Source organism: Lissotriton vulgaris, chromosome 7 (genome assembly GCF_964263255.1).
Source record: "Lissotriton vulgaris chromosome 7, aLisVul1.2, whole genome shotgun sequence".
NCBI lineage: Eukaryota > Metazoa > Chordata > Amphibia > Caudata > Salamandridae > Lissotriton > Lissotriton vulgaris.
The window spans coordinates 1,084,954,750-1,084,976,606 of record NC_141695.1 but is presented as its reverse complement, the minus strand read 5'-3'; the positions used below and the strand labels follow the sequence as shown (position 1 = coordinate 1,084,976,606).

General features: G+C 42.4%; 1 protein-coding gene across 1 annotated transcript in view; it reads left to right on the top strand.

The window, feature by feature from the left end:
* Positions 1 to 21,857, top strand: part of LOC147702957 (phosphatidylcholine:ceramide cholinephosphotransferase 2-like) — a 214,185-nt gene that overhangs the window by 131,232 nt on the left and 61,096 nt on the right. Inside the window, exons 3-4 of the mRNA XM_086931531.1 lie at positions 395 to 548; positions 20,809 to 20,975. Of these exons, the coding sequence (XP_086787657.1) occupies positions 395 to 548; positions 20,809 to 20,975 (321 nt within the window). The remainder of the gene's footprint in view (positions 1 to 394; positions 549 to 20,808; positions 20,976 to 21,857) is intronic.

Below are 21,857 nucleotides of genomic sequence, written 5' to 3'. Positions count from 1 at the left end.
ATATACTGCCAATGGTAAGAAAATCACTCTTAAATGCTGAAATTGAAAATGATGTGTTGTGTAGTGGTATTTATTTCGCTGTCACTAATTACCACGGATAATAGTTTTCACCTGTGACAATACTGTTGCTGAGATTACCTTCACGTTGACTGGTAATTCTGGCAGATGGGTAATTTACCACCGAAGGTGTTTCTTTTAAAATAGTAAAATGACTTTTATAAACCAATATTTAAATTTTTTTATCGGGAAAATATCCCCCAACATGCACTGTATTGCATTTGGTAAAATGACTATTTATAAACTCTACTAAAGAAGCCATTTTTGAAAGTTACTTTATTTAACATGTTATAACATTATTGGCCTATTAATTGTTTTGAAGTCCCCTTTGTGAAAGGTCAATGAAGGCTGGGATGTTGTGCTGAAGCAAACTTTCAAGTTGATGTCTAATGGAGGATTCCTTCTGAGAAGATCACCTGCGTTCTGTGGTGACTACATGTATAGTGGACAGGCAGCTACTCTGATTCTGACCTATCTTTTCATCAAAACCTGTAAGTATTATTAAGCAGGGATTTTCAAACAATACGAGCTTAGTATTGCTCAGTTTCTTAAATATGCAATTTTTTTCTGAATTGTACTGGTAGTAAATATTTGATGAAAAGAAACACCAGTATCCAAACAATATCTTTATCATTGTATTACCAGTGGTGGCTGATCAGCATTCATAGGGGTGGCATGTAACTAGGCGATCCCCCACCCTCTCCAAAGAAACAGCGTGATTGGGTGGATTCCATCAGACAACTGTTTTGGAAAAAAGATGCATTTTAAGCATATTTGCAGAACGGAATTCACTAATAACCTTAGGTTTCAGAGCCATTTGATATAAGCTGGTTGTGCAACTTCTCCTATGTACATGTTTAAGTTATGCCTTCCACTTCCTTAAATGTCCTATTGTACCATTTCTAGGTAATTGTTTTGCCTTATTACATGACTGAAATATACTTGCAAGGGAAGGATACAAATAAACAGTTTCCCAGGTTCCACACTGTATTAGCTTAGACAGACTGTTTCAGTTTAAAGAACATACCTTGTCATGATGGTCATGCAGGCCCAGGCTTCAGACAGTAATTACATATAGTGATATTATAGGTTCATGCAATGCCACCACATTAATAAGCAACGTAGAAATGCACTCCACCAAAAAGGTTGTCATATGATACCATCCAAGATGAGGACCGTGTTTAGACTAGAGGTGGGTGGGTGCCAGCGCTAAAACAGGAATAAGTTAATGTTACAACCCGTATCACACTGGTGCCATGTACAAGGTGGGCAGTACTTGCACTCAGTCTCTAAAATAGAGTGCTACATTTTACTGCTTGCTTTAGTGGGTGGTGAAACAGATAACTAAACTCAATTTACTTGTAATTATTTTGCTCCCCTTATTTTTTGGCATAAAACTCTATATCAGCAAAAAAACACAGCAACAAGCCAGTTTGCCATTGTAAGTAAATGCACGTATTTTACCTCAATCTAAATATCAGTTTGTCAATTTATGAAAATATTGTCTCCACATATCAGCAAACAGTTTGTGACGAGACAACCTTTTTTTTCTTAAAATAAACATATTTTGTTCACAAGTACCAGCTTTTCATCATCTGTTAATGAACTTCTTTTCTCCCCAAACCTCATTCTTGTATTTTTAATGAACAAATATATGCATGTCTTCACTATTACTCTTGGAGCTACACCTCCACCATGTTTGCCAGTCAAAGCCTCTATGTAGATATATATATATATATATATATATATATATATATATATATATATATATATCCCCATAATATGGTGATTGACAGCACTGTATGCCACAGTTTCTCCCTTCAAATGTAAGCCACAATCATTATATAGCCAGATACCTCCTATAATATGCCAATGAATACCGCTGTGTGCCTATGGACCCCCATCTGCATGCCCAGATTAGACAGATGATTCTACTGCACAGAGTTGGCATTAAATCCCTTATGGTAGGAGGCTGATCCATTAGTTCCCAAGTATAGTGTCTAATTGTGTCTTCTGTAGGCAAGGTTACAATGTAGGGTTCATCCCTGACTCTTACAAGGATGCTGTGATTCAAAGTTGCTAAAATTAAGCAGCTCTGGAGAATGGCAGCTATCTTATAAAAGCTCAACCTGGTCACATACAGTATAAGGCCTGCAAGGTTGACCCTATTACTCGATTTCAATAGAAGATTGATGCAGACATTATAATGGCAATACAGGTAGTCTTAAAGGGAGCTGCATCCATTTCGAGATACCCCGTCAAGTATTACTAAAGTCTCATCCTGAATATTGCCCCAATGGTTTTAATTCCAAGAATAGGGGATACGCATGTCCCAAAGAAGTGGGTTAGATGCGTCCTCATAAAGGAAGTAGCAAGGGAATGACTGCTGCCCATGCTGGTATTAGGGACACATTGTCAATGCTACAGCAACAATATTTGCAAATAGAAACTGTGAATTGCATTGTACTATTTCTCAATAAATTAAACCCTCGACCCCTGCATAATAGGATTGTAACGTTTAACTACAATGGGGGTCCTTAGACTCCTCCTCTGAAACTAAAGCTGCAAAAGGCGGCTCACAAAACTAGGGAAATTGGTAGAGGAGAAAGTTCGAGAAAATAGGCCATTTGGGCCTTTATCCTGATCAGCCATTCCAGTTCTTGGGAAAAGATGCACTTGCAAGGTCATGATTTGTTCAGTGCTAAGAAGAATTAACATCGCTGTGTATCTATTGCCCAGTGCAATCCTTTGGGATATGTCATAAGTATTCCCAGTAATTTTCCAGTCAATGCCATTATGTACCCAGGCATACCTTATAAGTCAGTCAATGTCAGTAGGTACCCAGGTATCCATGATTTTTCAGTCAATGTCATGATGTGCCATGACGTGCATAATTTCCTGAGGAATTTATCCACGGGCCCCAGGTTACCCCCTTATACTTGTAATTTACTGTAACTCAATTAATGGTTCAAAGTTTAGTTCAGCAACTTACTGACTGTAGTGGTGGCTGTTGAAACTGGTTGGGAGTCTGTCTCACAAAACCTTAAATGGCAATAGATGCTGATTATTACTAATAAGCGAAAGGAAAACGTGCTCTAGATTTGAAAAGGCAAGTGAATGGCTCTTAAAAGTTCAGAAGGGTTTTCAAATCTTTCAACAAAAAAGTCTGCCATTGTCCCTGGGGACTCATGCAAGAAGACTGTGATTCAGATTCCTCTATACAAGCTTATCTTTTGGTGAAGAGAAATTGGTAAAAGCTACACACATGAATTCAAAGGCAATGGGATGACTTTACAGCTGAGGGAAAGACAAGCAAGCGGATGGAAAAGGATAGATAGTTGTGCAAAAATCTTTTTCCCTTCAATCAATGGTTCGAAGCGTAAAAACTGGGCTGCACCCAGTCTGTTGTGATTGTGATTACTTCAAACAAAATTGATCCACACATGAGTGCATTAAATTGGCTTATGCATTTCAGCTTTGCAGCCTTGAACTGGACTAACTACAAAACATGCACACACACACACACACACACACAGAGGAGGCAGACCATGAAGCAGAGGTCAGACCCGGGACCAGGGTTCAATTCCCGACGCGGCTGGGTCTTGAGACCAAAAATGTCCACGGACTCGATAATTCTCGCTTCGGTGCCTGCTCCAATCACAGGTTCACACTCTGCAACTCCGGGCAATAGCTTGCTTAATCTCTACTATGGCCCCCCGCGGCGGGATGCCTGGCTTTCACCTTGGGAGTGCCCAGTACGGGTAATCTCACAGGGAAAAACCAGGATGGGTTCCCAAAGCAAGCGCTTAGAGACCGTTGGTGATAATGCGCTATATAAATATAAATTACATTTACAATTACATACATATACAGGCTGATATATTACCCAGTGGCGGTCGTCACTGGTTAGTTATAGTTAGAGTTGCTTTTCCATAGACAAGGTGTTTTTTGTTTTACTAATAACTTTTGCGCTGTTTGACAAATCTTCAGGTAACTTTAAAAAAAAAGCAAATTCACTTCAGCTCCTCCCTGGAAAGGTTGGGTGATCTGTCAAGCGGGGGCCGAGAAAAAGGGTCTGTCCAAAAAGCAAATTTCACCATTTTTCATAGACGGAATTACACCAAATTTCGCAGGAACCTATATCTTGGTTTGCGCCTTTTGCTTTTTGTCATTTAGTGTAAATCCATTAATTATTTGTTGAGACATTAAGGTTTAAAATATTTGTATATGTTGACAGTTGGGTCCGAGGGATTATTACTAGAGTTTTGCTGGAGCACCAAATAAAATTTGGAGCATTCTGATTGACCCAGGAAGCTTTTTTCCCTTGGGCCATTTTCCTCCTTTGGAAGTCATTAGCCCCTTCCCTTTTTATTAGAACTGGCCCAGAGCATGGGGTCTCTGTGGCCAATTAAGGCTCGGGGAGGAGGCGGATCGCCCCTCCCCTTAAAATATATGTTTTGGCCACAGGGGATGGGGTCAACCACCAAAGGCTGTTTGTGGAGTGGGATTGACAGCCTGCTAGTGGTTTGGACACAGGGCATGGCAGCAGGCCAAGCTCTGTGGCCAACCACGCTGCACATGCACAAAGGTTGTGCATAGCATAGCATGGGTTGGTACTCTGCTGGGGTCACCGCCCAAGGCCGCACGCAGCATGGGGTTGGCTGCCTGTGTGGGTTTGCCACAGGGCCTGGCCACAGACCCTACAGACAACCCCAGGCCATGCACGACAGCTTTACATATTGTAATAACATATTTCTTCATGTTAAAAAACCCATAGAAATGCCAAGAAAAAAATCACAGATTAAAGTAACGTTATAATTAGGTGTGATAAAAGACCTTTTTTTTTAAAACCATAGAAATTCACTGAAAAAAGCAAAGGTTAAAGTGACGTTATAATTAGATCAATAAGTCAATGCCAATATTAAAATCTTAAACAAAAAATCCACAAAAATTCACCAGTTGTAGTTAGGAGAGCTAATGTGCGCCCCTGCCATGCATTGCTTATGACCTCGCATATTACATCACTCATGTGCTGTTCTGTGACATCATCTATGACATCACTGACGAGATCTCAAATGACATTCCTGATGACATCAATGATGATATCGTACATGTTTCTTTTGTACACATTTTTCTATAAAAAGGTATGGCCTTAAAGTTATGAAAGTAAGTGAAAAATAATTTTGAAAAATCTGAAGCATCATTACTAATATGATACATACAACACCATAGGTGAAGCAAGCTTGTGTTATCTGCTGAATTGACCCTATACCATACACTTCATGGGTAGCCAAGTTCAGGTTAACTATCAACCACAGATAAAAGGGTGACCTGTACTGCACATGGTGGTCAGTCTGTTTATAACTGTGCAGGGAAAACCAAGTTCTGCAGATATTCAAGCCATCTTAAATAACAACTGCCCTAATATAAACAGTCTTTTCCTGTATTAAACCCCTCACAGACACTGAACGTACTTTGAGAAATGAAGTGGATATGAGTAGAAAAGTGGGTGCTGTAAACAGTGTTTACTCTGTGGAGAGAGTTTAGTCTGCACCACACTGCTTGCAAACAGTGAAATTCTCATGAAAAATACACCACAAAGTATTAAAAAGTATCTTTGAAGAACAATACATACTCTATGCAAAGCTTGTCCAAAGAGAGACTGTTCACTTAAAATAGCAAAGGTCTGAAGGTGCTAAAGATCATACTACCTGCAGTCTTTATACTGTGGTGAAAACTTTACACAAAACCCATATTCTGCAGCTAGAAAGCCACATGTACATAGGTTAGTACCTGGGGCACACAGTCTTCTATGTTACCTAGAAATCGTCATGCTGATGTAATTCTGTCTAATAACTAAACGGTGCTTAAAAATACTATGGGCCACATTACGATGACACCCAAAAGCCTACGACGGCAGGTTGGAGGCTTTCCGGGTCCCATCACTGGTTTCAATTTCGACCGCCACATTATGATGCATATGGTCGAAAGTGAAACCGGACGGTCATTCCAGCTGGATTCCAACAGGCTCAAGGAGCCCATTGCGCTCAAGGAAACCTACCCGTAATCCCTATGAACCATAGGGATTACAATGTCGGTTTCTGACAGGCTTTTTATTTTGGGCTTTCCAACGTGGAAAGCCTGTTGGAAACCAACATTAGGGGACCCTAGCAGGGCCCCCTTCGCCCTGTGGCCTCCGGTCACTTATGGTGCCCCCCGGTTCTTCTCCTGCACCGTGGTGCTTGCCACGCAGTGCAGGGATGAACAGATCCTCCCATTTGCCAATGGGAGCTTGTGCTATGGCTGGTTTACAGCTGCAGTACAAGCTCCCATACACCCATGCAAGTATGCGGCCACACCATGTGTGGTCGCATTGTAATGCTGCAGTCGGGACCGCCGACCGGAGGTCAGTCGGTCCCGATTCCGCAACGGTCGTCCGCCGACATCGTAATAAGGGCCTTAGTATGTTGGAATGTCTGAATGAGTATCGAAAAAACAAATATTGTGCTACACTACTATCGTGTCAAAAATATTAGTATTGGCAAGTACAAAAATATCAGAATAAAAATATCGGTCACACTAATATTGTTAAAAATAATACAAAAATATTTATTTTCACAATATATATATATATAGTATAAAATAGTAAATCCAAAATATTTTAACATAGAGCATTAAAATAATGTAATATAAATAACTTTAAATATTAAAAAATATATAAATATATACTCATATGAAAACACAAATATAGATATATTTGCTTATGATGTAACACTATGAATAAAAATATATATTTTAATGTATATTAAATTTTTTAAATGCATAATAATATAACAAATATGAACATATTTAAATAAAACAAAAAACATTAAAACACAAGTACACAAAACACAAACTAAACTAAATGACTAAAATAATTCAATATAAAAACTATAACATTAAACAAAATTATAAAACATATTACATACATTCAAAACATCTATATAAGAAAAAATAATATAAAATGAAACTACCAAACAAAAAATACTAATACACATTTTAACAATGTAAAAAATAAGTATTTAAATAAGAAAAACAATACACTATTCCCACTCCAATCTGTGCAACAGTAGGGAAAGTGTTGGAATTCAAAGGGGTAAAATTTACTATCCACCCCCCAGTCTGTGCAATAATAGGGAAAGCATTTGACTTCGGAGGCATTCAATTTACTATTCCAACTCCACTCTGTCAAACAGTAAGGAGAGCTTTGGACTTCAAAGGGGTTACATTTGCCATTCTCACTCCAGTATGTGCAACAGTAAGGAAAGCGTTGGACTTTGGAGAGGTAAAATTTACTTTTGCAACTCTAGCCTGTGCACGGTAGGGAAAGCCTTGGACTGTGGAGCGGTTAAATTTACTATTTGTACTCTAGCCTGTGCAACAGTAGGGAAAGTGTTGGACTTCAGAGATGTAAAATGTACTATTCCAACCCCAGTCTGTGTGTAGTAAGGAAAGCGTTGAACTTCAGAAGTGCTACATTTACCATTCCCACTCCAGTCTGTGCAACATTAGGGAAAACACATTACATATTTTATTTAGCCTATTGGTTGATTTGAAATATACAACTCCTAATGTATTATTATATAAATAAATAAAAACACAATTTAACAATTTACATGATTAATAAACTTTTTGATAATTAATTTTGAACAATAATTTTTTGAATTCATTTATTATTCTATTAAGTTTCCACAAAATACTCCCAAAAACTTAGCAGCCCATGCTTAAAATATAACTAAAATAAAGAAGCATACCACAATTAAAATATTTAATGATTAATTCAATATTTATTAATAAATGAATAATTAGTTGTCAATTAATTAGAGCTTAAATAACTTCCCCGACTATGCCCCTTCAAACAAGAGTCTGCACCTAATATGTCATTTAAAAAAAAGTATTAAACAATTTAGATAAATAATAATACATTAAATAATTAATAATAATTAATTGTTAATGAATTATTACTTGATTAACTTCCCACCCTGTATGCCTACAAATCCAACAACTCTCACCTAAAAGAAAACTTTAAAAATATATTTACGCAATTTAAATAATTAACTATCAATCAAATAATAACTACTAAATTAAACAAAATTCTTATTAACCAGTTGCCCAGCCACGCGTTGCTGTGGCTTGATCAAAAACACGCCCGTATTTGACATGCGGGTATTCGAATCCAACGTTGTCTCCCCCTCTCTCTCTCTCTCTCCCTCTGTCTCCCTCTGTCTGTCTCTCTCTGCCTCCCTCTGCCTCTGTCTCCCTCTCTCTCTGTCTCCCTCTCTCTGTCTCCCTCCCTCTCTCTCAATCAGTCTCCCTCCCTCTGTCTCCCTCTGTCTGTAACCCTCTGTCTGTCACCCTCCCTCTGTCCCCCCATCTTTCTGTCTCCCTCTATCTGTCTCCCTCCCTCTATCTGTCTCCTTCTGTCTCCCTCCCTCTGTTTCCCTCTGTCTCCGTTCCTCTGTCTTCCTCCCTCTGTCTCCCTCTCTCTCTCTCTCCCTCTGTCTCCCTCTGTCTGTCACTCTCTGTCTCTATCTCCCTCTCTCTCTGTCTCCCTCTCTCTCAATCTCCCTCCCTCTGTCTCCCTCTGTCTCTCTCCCTCCCTCTGTCTCCCTTTCCCTCCCTCTGTCTCCCCCGGACTCCCTCCCTCTGTCTCCCTCTCTCTCTGTCTCCCTGTTTCCCTCTCTCTCTGTCTCCCTCCCTCTTCCTCCCTCTGTCTCCCTCTGTCTATCTCCAGCCATCTGTCTCACTCTATCAGTCTCCCACACGCATTGCTGTGGCTCGATCAAAAACACGCGCGTATTCGACACATGAGTATTCGAATTCAACGGTGTGTGTATAAAAACACGCTTGTATTCGAATCCAACGTTGTGTCAAAATTTCAAAGCAATCGGTGAAGAACGTTTGGAGATTTACGATTTTGAACAAACAAACATTTACATTTTGATTTATATACATTATACTTAAATAAGTTCCCACCCTGTACTCCTACAAGCCTCACAACCTGCTACAACAGTATACATTACTAATAACAATTACATAAAAAATTATAAATAACTTCAAATTACAAACTATATTTAAAAATATTGTCAGCAATTATGCAAACAATATGTAACATACAAAATTAATGCATGAAGTAAAACACATCAATATAGTTATAAAACGATATATTTAACAACTATATTATTGAAAACAATATTAAAAACAAATGTTACTCACTTTAAAAAAATCGATATTCTTGTCAACAATATTTTTGCATCATGATATTTATGTGTCAATATTAAAATCTCTTTATTTGTGTAGCTCGATATTTATATTTCTATATTTTGTTCAAATACCATATGTTGTATGAAGAATCTTTGCCCTGTCGCAAACTTTTTCTACGGAGCCTGAAGACTTGTGTAGCACATAATAGACAGAAGTTGTCATCTGTCACCTGCACAATGGGTTACTTTCAATGCAGAAATGTATAACATCTTCAATACCTCAGTCCACCGATGATCAGGGCCATTGGAATTATGTGACAGGAGAGGGCCAAATTATGCGCCAGGGATTGTGTAAATTATGCAGCAAGAAAGGCCAAATTGTGTGGCATAATGTGGCATTTTGTATTACTCCTTTATTCCATCATTTTTAATTTTGGTAACACTGTCTGGGCATTGGTTGCACCTTAGTACCAGTTTAACACGAAATATAGCAATAGGCAACAGAAAGGTGCCCTGTTTAGCTTTGCATGTTCCAGTGCGCTGCAACACGTGTTGCTGCATTTTTAGTACGTTTTTAACCGTTTGAGCTAGAAACGAAAACACATTTTTTTGTTAAAATCTGCAGATTATGCTGCAGATGATGGATTATGTGTCAAATGCAGCAAATCTATAATTATGTGAGAATCGCTGTGGCCACACAATTCCACAATTCCAGTGGCCCTGCCCATAATGCATTATTAGCACATGTGTTTTGTAAACAATTACATCCATTAGCTGGTCTTAGGCTGTACGAAAATAGGTATAATGGTAATGTGGTAGTTGCTTGCCACTATGTAAACTATAAACAAGCTAGCACAATCATTGTTTGAGGTCATCAGGGATGTGATCAATGATGTCATTTGACATGTCATCAGTAATGTCATAGAACATGTCATGAGTGATGTTAAATGTTAGGTCATAGTCAGTGCATGGCGGGGGCACAAGTTATACTTTGGGCTGCTAACTATAACTGGTAAATTTCTTTGTTTAACCCGTTAAGCGCGCGCAAACAATCCGCCCCAGTGCGGACGTTCGATTGCGCTAACGGGATTCGGACGTCCAACGGTCGTGCGCAGCACTAGCGAGGTAGTGCACGCGACGACCGTTGGACGTTCGAAGCACGGAACGGGTTAAAAACGTTAATGTTGTCATTAACACATTCACCTAACTATAACATAATTTTAACCTTTATTTTTTTAGTAAATTTCTAAGTTTTTTTTTTAATAGATCGTTTTATCACCCCTAACTATTACATAACTTTAACCTTTGTTTACTTCATTGATTTTCTAGGTTTTTTAACTTAAATTAATACTTAATTACCATACGTAAATGCAACCCCCATCTGTCAACGGCCTGGCCTGCAGCCACGCCCTGCAGTCAACACCCCTATGCATCCATCACTATTTTGCACATAGCTCGGGGTGGGCCATAGGGCCTGGCTCTAGCAACCAAATTCCCCAGGACTGTTTGTTTATTAATTAAAGAGGAGGTGTCTGTGCGGCACCCCTCCCTGGGCCTTGTTAGGGCCTGGGGTCCCCATCCCCCACGGCGTAAATATATCCGCCCCAAACCTCTTTAGGCCCTGGAAACTTCATCTCCCAGGGCCATGTCATATTTTTAAGGGGGGCCTTACGGCCCCCCTCTCTGAACACTTATTGGCACCAGGGACCTTATCCCCTTGGGACACTTATTTAAATAAAGGGGCGGGCCATGTGCCCCCTCCCCAAGCTCTCATAGGCCCTTGGGACCGCATCTCCCAGGGTCATTTTTTTGAATAAAGGGGCAAGAGGGGCCAATTACACCCTCCCTGGTCTGATTTTGGCCCAAGGGACACCATCCCGTGAGCCGATGCATTTTTCAGAGAGAGGGGGCACATAGCTCACCCAGACCGATTTCTGCCCTGAAGAAAACATCCCTAGGGGCAAAGTGCATTTTTTAGGGGGAGGGAAGCACGTGGCCCCCCTCCGCAAACTGTTATCAGCCTCAGGCTGAGTTATTTAAATAAAGGGGTGGTGCCCTCCCCAAGCCATTTTAAGTCCTGAAGACCTCATTCCCCAGGGACACTCTTTTCAATAAAGGGAAGGGGCCCCTTTGTGATTTTTAAGGGGATAGGGGAATACAGCCCCTCTTCCTAAGCTGATTTTTGCGCCGGGTACCCCATCCTTCAAGACCCTGCTTCATGTTTAGGGGAGAGGGCACATGTCCCCCTTCCCATGCCGATTTCGGCTCCAGGGACCCCATTCCTTTTGGCCTGGGGCATTTTTCAGAGGGAGGGGGTACTCGGTCTCCCTCCCCAGGGCCCTGTGCATTTGTTAGGGGGAGGGGGGATAGCGGTGCCACTCTCCTTGCAACTTCAACCCTGAGAACCCCAACCCCTGGTGCTCTGCTTTATTTCCAGGTGGAGGGAGCACTTAGCCCATCTCCTCAGGCTGATTTTGACCCTGGGACCCCATTCTCCCTAGTCATAGTGTTATGATTAGGTGAGGGGGCACACGCCCCACCTCCTCTGGCTGATTTTGGCCCTGGGGACCGTATCCCCTGGGGCCCAGTTCAATTTGCGGTGGGATGGGGACACACGCTCCCCTTCCCTGGTCTGCTTTTGACCCCAGGTACCCCATCCCCTGTGGCCCACTCTTTGAAAGTTTGGTGCCCTGTGCCGGCCCAGGACACACACCATAGTGTTGTTGGGGGTCACAGGGGTAGCCCAAGGCCCGCACACTCAAGCTGGCTCGCCACATACAGCGGGAACCAGCATTGCTCCTGCCCGTGGACTTGATTTTTGCTCCCGCCATGTCAACATGTGAGAACAAACACAGTTTTCCCTGCCTGTCCCTGTGCTGGCAGGGAAACCGCTTATGTCCCGGGGTTAGGCTCCCCGGGACATAGCTTCTGAGCAGGACAGGGATGGGATCCCCGGGGCAATAAATGGCCCAACTCCTTTTAAGTAATTGGCACAGGGGGTTGGCTCCGCAGGGCCTTTTCAAGCTCGGGGAAGGGAGTCCATTTTCCTAAATTCTGGCCTGGGGGACTCCCAGGGGGCCTTCCTGGGATGGGGGCCATGGAGGCAGCCCTCCCCATACAAACACATTTTGCCACCCAGGTGGGCTCCTGGGCCTTTGGAGTCTTTGGGAAGGGGTTGCCCGGCCCCTCCCCATTTTCACAAGTCTCTTCCCAAAGATGGGCTCATGGAGGCCACTGGATTTTGGACAGAGGTCAGTTTACATCTACAATTACTTTTCTTTCTCTGACTGCAAAGTTCATGGATTTTCTAAAGAGAACTGTCTGACAAGCCTGCTGTAAAAAAGTGTGAAATGAAAGTCTGTACAAGGTCATGTTTTATTCTAATACACAAATAAATAGCTAAAAAGTGAACTGTATAAACATTTAAAAAACATTTTAGTAATTGTTAGTAATTGTGAAAGCCCTTGTTTTGTAATGCTATGTGATGAAAACAAATATTTTAATAGAATGAAAACAAATCTGAACATTTTATTTGGGGATGTGCAAATGATAAATGTGTTTACTGAAACCCAATTTCCACAGATTATTGTGTATACACTATATAGTTTTATAATCAAAGCTGAATGTCAGTGGGAATGTTTATGGCTATTTATATGAAAAATGTGCTGCCTGTAAATGACAGTGCACTAACATCTCATGCTTTACTAATATGTTTATTAAAAGTCAGTTTTTAAAGAGGAACTGAGGAACATTCCTGTACCTGCCCTGATGTCAATGCTATTAGTGAACTTAGAGGCAATCCAGTGTCATGTGTACCCTAAATGTGGCCTAGATTCCTATTATTTATGGAGCAAGTGTCAACACAATGAGTCTAGGGACGTCTATGGCCTTTGTTTCAAGCGTCTTTATTTCAGGTGTTTTAGGCTCACTTTTTAGTGTCTCTTTCGTGGTACAGTCAAATAGGGGATGGCAGAAAACATGAACAGAACAAAGGGTGAGATTCGGATGTTCTCCCGGACGAAGTTGTCTGCGTCGTGGGGCACCGTCTTGCCTTCGTGTAGGTCCTCTTCCCGTTGGTGCTCCTCGGAAGGGCAAAAAGAAAAACAAAAGGGACCGGAATTAGTCACATCCGTCCGCTCACAGAAAGCTTGTGCTACCGTCACCATACGCAGTGAAGAATAGGAGGGAAGGGAGGGTTTGTGAAGGATGGAGGTCGACGTGGTTTTGTGCTTGAAGGATGCTACTCCTTGTCACCCCACCACTCCCACCAGAAAGCACCCCTTAAAGGTACTTGACTTGGGCCACGACTCGTCCACAGGGCGTGGCGTCCGGACCCGGGGCATGTTCTCCCTTCCTAGGGCCACCGGGTGTGTGCGCCTTGTAGGTACGTGGAGGGTTCTTCCTCGGGTTCCGGTCTTTGCCTAACCCGCTCCCTCCTGGCTCCTCCGGGGTCGCTCCTCTCCTCCTCCGGGACTGCTGGGCTCCTCCGGCACTGGCTCCGATCCTCCTCCAGGACAGCTGGACTCCTTCGGGCTCTGCTCCTCTCCTCCTCCGGGACAGCTGGGCTCCTTCGGGCTCTGCTCCTCTCCTCCTCCGGGACAGCTGGGCTCCTCTTCTTCCTCCGGGCTCCAGGGTACTGCTTCCTGATTACGCTGCCCGCCCTCTGTTGGTGGTGTGCTTTTATCGTCCCACCTCAGTTTCCATGCCTGCATGTCCTTGCAAACAGCTAGACCGTTAGCCACTTCCGGGCAGTCACTGGTGTCTCCTCCCGATATGTCCCACTTCCGGCAGACTCCCCGTCCTTTTCACAGATTTCTTTGTAGAGCATAAATGCTGATCTTACATAGTGTAAGTTGCTCTCATGTGTGATAATGAATAAAAAAGATGGCTCTGCAAAATAAAATACTTGCCTAGGATGACACAATGAGACTAGACAAGAGGATGAGACTAGACAAGAGGATTACGTTCAGACTCCTCACCCATGCACACAAGGCTCCCCACAACAAGGGCCCGAAGTACCTCAACAGCCGCCTCACATTCTACACACCCACCCGCCAGCTCCGATTCACCAGCCTCGACCTCGCCTCCGTCCCACGAGTCCGGAAATCCACCGTCGGAGGAAGATCCTTCTCCTACCTGGCAGCCAAGACATTGAACTCCCTCCCCACTCACCTACGGCTGACCCTGGACCATCTCTCCTTCAGGAAACAACTCAAGACCTGGTTGTTCGAGCAGTAGCGACCCCCCCCCCCCTCAGCGCCTTGAGACCCTTACGGGTGAGTAGCGCGCTATACAAATCTTGCTGATTGATTGATTGATGGATAGTTTATGAGTCAAGTACAATACAGTAAGGCTGACTAGATTATTCAAGTTACTAGACCTGCAGGTCTAGTAAATTTTTTTGATTTTTATAGGTCTGAACTCTACCCAAGTCCACTCTACAATACTACATTCTATGCTATTCCAATCTATGCTCCCCCCTGCACAGGACTGTACTGTATGCTATTCCTCTGTATACCACTGCACTTTACCCTACTCTTCTGTATGCCACTCCATTATATGCCACTCCGATCTACAGCAATCCACTGTACACTATTACTTTGTGCCTCACTCCGTTCTATGGCACTACATTCTATGCTACTCTTCTCTATGCTAATACACACTATTCAACTATACAAGACTCCACTCTATGCACTAGACTGTACCCCACTTTACTCTACAACACTTTAGTTTACGCTATTGCACTGTACACCAATACACTGTTCACTCTATGCCACTCTACCCTATGCTACTCCACTCTAGGACACTTCACTCTACACTGTTACACTCAATGCCTCTCCACTCTATGTCACTCCACTCTAACCCACTCCATTGTACGCTGTTCCACTGTATGCTACTCCAGTACACGCCACTCTACTCTCAGTCACTTTACTCTCCGCGACTCCAATGTGCGTCACTACAATATACCTCACTCCACTCTTCAGCAGTCCACTCTAAAACATTCCATGGTACGCCACTCCACTCTATGCTACTTCACTGTAGACCAGCCCACTCTAACATACTCCACTATGTGCCACTGCATTGTACACCCCTACACTATATGCCAATCCACTCTGCACTGTTCCACTGTATGCAAATTCACTGTATGGCAGGCACACCACTCTATGGCACTCCACTATACGCAACTCTAATTTACAGTATTACGCTGTACGTCACTCCACCGTATGCTACTACACTCTACACAACTCTACTGTACCCGACTTCACTCTTTGCCTTTCCATTTCATCCCACTCCACTCTACACCACACCACTCCACTCTATGCCACTCCTGTCGAAGCCACTGCACTCTAGTCCACTCTACACTGCTCGACTATACACAATTACACTGCACTCCTGTATACGCTATTCCGCTCTACACCAATACACCCTGCAACACTTCATTGTACCACGCTACACTCTATATGCTATTGAAGTCTACACCACTTCACCCTTTGACTCTCCACTCTACCCTATTGTACTGTATGCCACTACACTGTACCTCACTTTACTGTACACCACTCCACTCTACTCTACTGCACTCTACACTACTCCACTGTACCGGCTCACTTTGTGCAATTACACTCTACTCCGCTACACTCTACGCCACTCCTCTCTTTGTCACTCCACTGTACAGTATTCTACTGAATGCCATTCCACCCTATGGCACTCCACTCTACCCTATTACACTCTATACCAGGGGTCTCCAACCTTTTCTGTAGTGAGAGCTACTTCTGATCAGTGAAAACTGTAGTGAGCTACTAAAAGGTTAAACAGCTCGCAATTTTTTTCCGAGAGACCCCCACGCCCAGCTTCATTGACTTTAAGGCTGTCTCACACCTCATCACCCACCACACTGCTAAGAGCTGTGTCCCATAACATGATAACCGCAACTTGGTGTTCATCAGGCAAGACATGGAAACACTTCCCACAAAGGAACAAAAAACAAAGAAAACACTTCAAACCACCTACCTTAGACACTTGCTCACCATGTAGGTAAGTACTACAGTGCCATACATTGGGTTAGTAAGCGCTATAAAAATGCTGAAGCAAAATGGCTCTCCTTTCTTCGTTATCAAATAAACACAGGGAGAAAAGTTATGCTACAAATAAATACATATGATTTTCTTTCATGTCCAACTGCTTGCAGACTATTTAAACAACAACAAATGACCAGTATTTAGAAAGGTGGTAACGACTGTGTACAGTACATATATAAACACTGTTTTTCATCCCTCCAGTTTTACATAAAAACCCCCATAAAAATAACAGAGTAATGTTCCCACGTCCTTCCCCTTGAATTTGGCACCTGATTCTGAGATATTTTAGCTGCACCTAATGATTAATCATTAACGTAAGAGTTTTCAAATACTACTTAAGTCGGCCATTTGGTTACTTAGCCAAGTATCTGTCAGCTTCAGTCAAGCTAGAAAATGCAGACTAGTATCTTTTTAATGAGAGCCACGTTTTCCATGCTGATCAAATTATGGCTCCATAGCAGCAAACTCAGTGGATTAATGACGTACTGTTGCAGAAATGTGAATATGTGTTAAAGCGCCTGCTGCAGAGATAGGCATGCAAACTAAAGGTCGCAGATTCAAACCCACTACAAAAGCTCAAGGGGGGTTAATGTGTTTGATGCAGGGCTCCAGATGTAACCCGCAGGTTATTAATTCTTGCCCCAGTAATATAGTTAAATAGGTTAACACAGGACATCTCCCTGTAGATAATAGTTTCCTGTTCTAGATTAGAATATACATTGGAGGTCAATGCACCTCCTTCACTAATCTGCATTAATCAATGTCTCATTGGTTCCCATGAAAGTAGGATAGATCAGGGGCCTAATGCACCTGTTGCGAAGCACTGGAGGTCACAGTTTACGAGTGACTGCCCCCACTTCCTGCCTCCTCTATGCCCATCTCTCCGTGTACGGGCTGATCATCTTTTCGTTAATCTGTTTGCTGACAGGGAAAGCAGGTTAACTGCCAACTCTGAGAATGCATACCTTACCTTCTGCTTCGCATGCACTCATAGACTGCTTGTCCATGGGGCTGGCCTGCCAGCGGCTGTCTAACATCTGACTCAGCACTTGGTAACCAGAAAAGGGAATAGGTATCCGTAAGAACATTTTGACTTGTATTCATAGAACTTTTTTCCTGTGGGCTTGTTTCTTGAATTCCAAATATATATCTTTGAATATGATAATCCACGGGACTTGCAAATAGGCCTTTGCTGAAATAGGCAGCAGCGTTATGAACATAAAACAGCACATTTACTGAAATGTTCTCTTTAAAGTTAATAGTGAATGTTTTTCAGCGGCACGCATTTTTAAAATGAAGAGAAGGGCGGTGCTCCGCGCAGAGCATGTTTGGTCTTGCTATTATCAGTATGCTGATTAGCTATTGTAGTAGTAGAATCCTTCAAATTAGGCAGCGTTTCACTCCGATTTTTATTTGGGGCGGGCGCAGTATCGCATGAACACATTCAAATCAGAGTCTTACACGCACTGAGCTGCTTTCGCTTAATATGAAGCTACTGGGCAAGGGGCTCACTTACAAATCAGGTAACGTGCTCCACACTTCGCAGGATCAAAAGGCTCGTGGCGCAGTTTCCGGTAGGGTAGATAGCTCAACAGTGCTTGGGCCACCTGCACTACAGCTATCGGGCTTTCCGTCCTGCTGCTTTGCGCACACGTCGCACAGGATATAAAGCGCGATGTCAGCCTTGAAAAGGCCGGTAGCACGGTTTGTGCTTCTGCCGGAGTTCAGGAAGAACGTAATGTTCTTCCGCCCGCCCCTCTCCAGCTAAAGCTCAGTTCAGCCAATCTGAGCATCTGGTTTGGGTGAGGGCGGGCATGCGCTCAATAACACGACAAAAAAAATTAACGAAGGGATAAGGATAATAAATAGATACCGGAGCTTACAAAGAAGCAATAATAATTTGCCCGGTGCGAGCTACTCCCGGGTGGTCGGCGAGCTACCGGTAGCTCGCGATCGACCGGTTGGAGACCCATGCTCTATACCATTCCACTATACGCAAACGACTGTAGCATACTGCACTATACCACAGTCCATTCTACTCCACTCTATTCCACTTTACTACACTATACTCTACAACAGTAAACTTTACCAAACTCTCCTCTACTGTGCTGTACCACAATTCACTTAATGATACTCCACTCAATGAAAATAAACTCAAAAATCTTAAATGAAAATAAAAAAACATTGAAATTCAATGAAATAAACAAAGATTAAACCTTTGTTATAGTTAGGAAAACGTTATTTACTCTTTCTATATAAACCAAACTTAAAATACACAAACATCAGAAATCCTTCGGTTATCGTTTTAATTTACATTTATATAACTTTATTTATTCTTTAGCTACCATCAAAAGGTAAAGTTCACAAAAATGTAAATTTCTAAACTTATACCTTTAATTTATAATTTATGCAACTCCTTCAAATTATTATAACTTGCGCACCTCCACAAAAGTATTCAACTCGGTAGCCACACTACATTAACTATAGCTCGTTCCTTCTCCATGCACTGCTTATACTCTTTTATATCAGTTATACCTTCTAAAATCTTATTATTTACAATAACAGTTATGACATCTCAAATCATATATTTTCTGAGAACACAGCGCATGGTAGAGTGGCGAGTTATAGTTCACTTTGTGCGGCTACCGAGTGTTGTGATGTTGTTCTGATTTCAGTGGATTGCCCAATCCACTTTTCCCACATAATATGTCCAAAAATCTCCAGCAGTAGCTCCCATTTCTTTCCACCAATGTGCATCGTTTCCAAGCTACATCAAAAAAGAATCCTACTCTACTAGTGGCCTGTGAGTCTTGGTCACAAAGAAGAAGCACCATTGTAGTCACTGTGTCTTCCATTCTTTTCAGCAGGGGGTTATTCTTTTTCCCGAATCTCTTTAGATTTGGAGCCTACCTCATTATCAAGGGTTGGAGAATGGTCCTGGGTTTTTTGAAGGAAGAAAATGATAGCATTTCTTTAGAGAAACATAGAGATGTTTGGTCACTGCTACAATCGACACTCGAGATTTACTGGCATATATGTTTTATTGTGCAGAATTCCAATCTACGTTTACAGCAAACCTAAAGAAAGCAGATGAAGCTACTCCAGACCAAGCTGATATAGTACTTCCATAGGGAAATACTATCTCGTAGTGATGTTAGCCCTAACCGTGCATATAAAAGCCTGTAGTGAGAGTTATCAGTGTTTTTGCAAATTCTATTGTAGTGGATTTGGTTTAATTAGGCATTGTTACTTCCTCCTACTAATAGTGCTTTCATTGTTTCGGTGATGATTTAATCATTGTTTGAGTATGGTCTGATTCCAGTCTCGTTCATCTTAGATTCGTCTTTTTTTTCTTTGTATTTAATGGTGGAAATCCTGGTGCTTGTTATTGGACTGAAATACTAAGCCTTGGTAATTCATTGAATCCATGTTGTTGTCCACTTTGTATATCTGTCGAAGTCTAGATGTATCAAGTACTGTGTTGCTGAACTTATAAGTGTCTTTACTGGCCCATCTATTGACTGAATACCAAGAAAAACTCCCCACTGTACTGCTATTGAATTAGTTACCAAGTTAGCATTTCTAAAGCAGCTGCTTCAAATTTAATTGACTCTAGGCTCATCAAGAAAAACAGTGAGACATATAACAGTTTTTTAAGTAAACCAAAACATTTCCACAGATACTCTAAAACAAGTGCAGTCTGAATCCATTGGGGTACTTAGTAGCACCTAATTTAAAGTGGGTGGACCCAATGACTTTGGAAAGATATGGGTCTCATTAGTTAACCATAGATGTTTAAACACCATGCCACCAATTACATTTATATCCTGGGCAAAGTGCCACACCCAGTACATGACTTGGTTCCAGTCTCCCCCACTATGCAATTTACTCACCATAGTAAATAATGGCTGCTAGCCAAACAACTGATCTGCTGTTCTTGCATGTCCTATGTTGGCCTCAAAGTGACAATCTATTGTAATGCTTATTTAGAAAGCAACATAAGGGGGAATCAAAAACACAGCTGTGAAATTGCATGCAGTAAGGCCTGCTTTTCATTTCCACAAGAAGTTTGAAGAAAATGGTTATAGAGTAGTAAAGTTGAAAGTTCTTTCAACTTTCCGTATGTGTGGTATTGCAGGTTTGTCTGTTCAGCAAAGAAATCGCAAAGTATCACGGCTGAACCGTGGCTAAACACAGGAACCAATAATTGGAGAGAAAGCTGCTATCAGCGAGGCTCTGCTTGAAGAGTTATTATGATTATTATCAAATGGAGTTGTCTCATTTTTAGTCAGTTAATTAAGGATATGTTGAATCATCCATGCCCTAATGAAATTCCAAGCTTAATAGTTTGCATTGATTTGCTGAGAAACGGCACGCACAGGATGTCAACTTGCATTTCAAAACAGTCATATTTTATTTGTATTGTCTTGCAGACTCTCCGGACATATTCTGGTTCTATCATTTGTTCTGCTGGCTCTTATCTGTAACTGGGGTGGTATCCATCATGTTCACCCACACTCATTACACTCTGGATGTCATCGCTGCCTACTTTGTGACAACCCGGATCTTCTGGTGGTACCATAGTCTGGCAAACAATCAAGTAAGTCAAATTCTTTCCCAAACAATTGTGATATCTGCATGTCAGATTGCACAGTGGATTACTACTGTGGAGTTAAGGATTCATATTTGCAGTCATTGACTAATAACTGGGTATACGTTTCCTTACAAGTATCATATCCCCTAGACACCATTGTATTGCACTCAAGATCACGTATCACATGTGCTTTGAATTAATCTGGAGATAGCACTGAACGTTAGCCTGGATTTGTCTTTGACTCATGAGCTTGCCTGGAGTGATGTTTGTTACAACATCACAGGCGCGGTTCGTCCATTGGGGCGTGGGGGCGTAGCCCCCCCTGCCCGAAGCCGCCCGCAGCTCCCTCAGCGTCAATCATGTCAATGAATCAACATGACGTCAGACCGCCCTGCCCCTTCAGTGTCTGCAGGGGTGGGCGGTCTGGCGTCATGTTGATTGATTGACATGATTGTACAGGCGGCAACACAAGTGCGCATGCGTGGGGACGGAGGGTGAATTTTTACCCGTGACCACGCATGCGCACTTGTGTTATTGCGATGTTGCGCATGCCCAGTAGGAGCCCTAATGGGCGTGCTGCGGGCGAGAAGGTACCTGTGCCCCTGGCGCCAGGATTGGCCAGGGGCGCTGTGAGCCTGTGACGTGTGGGGAGCAGAGCCCAGAGGTGGCGCAGACCGGGACCGGCAGCAAGGTAAGAGTGTGTGTTTTTATTTTATTTTAAAGTGTTTGGTGCAAGCGTGCGTGTATGCATGAATGTTTAGTGGAGAGTGTTGCGAATGGATGTGTTTGTGTTTATGCGTGTGTGAATACATTTCTTTGAGTGTTGTGTATGGGGGGGGTCGCTGCCGGGGGCGGGGGGGTCGCACTCACAAATCAGTTTGCGCCTCA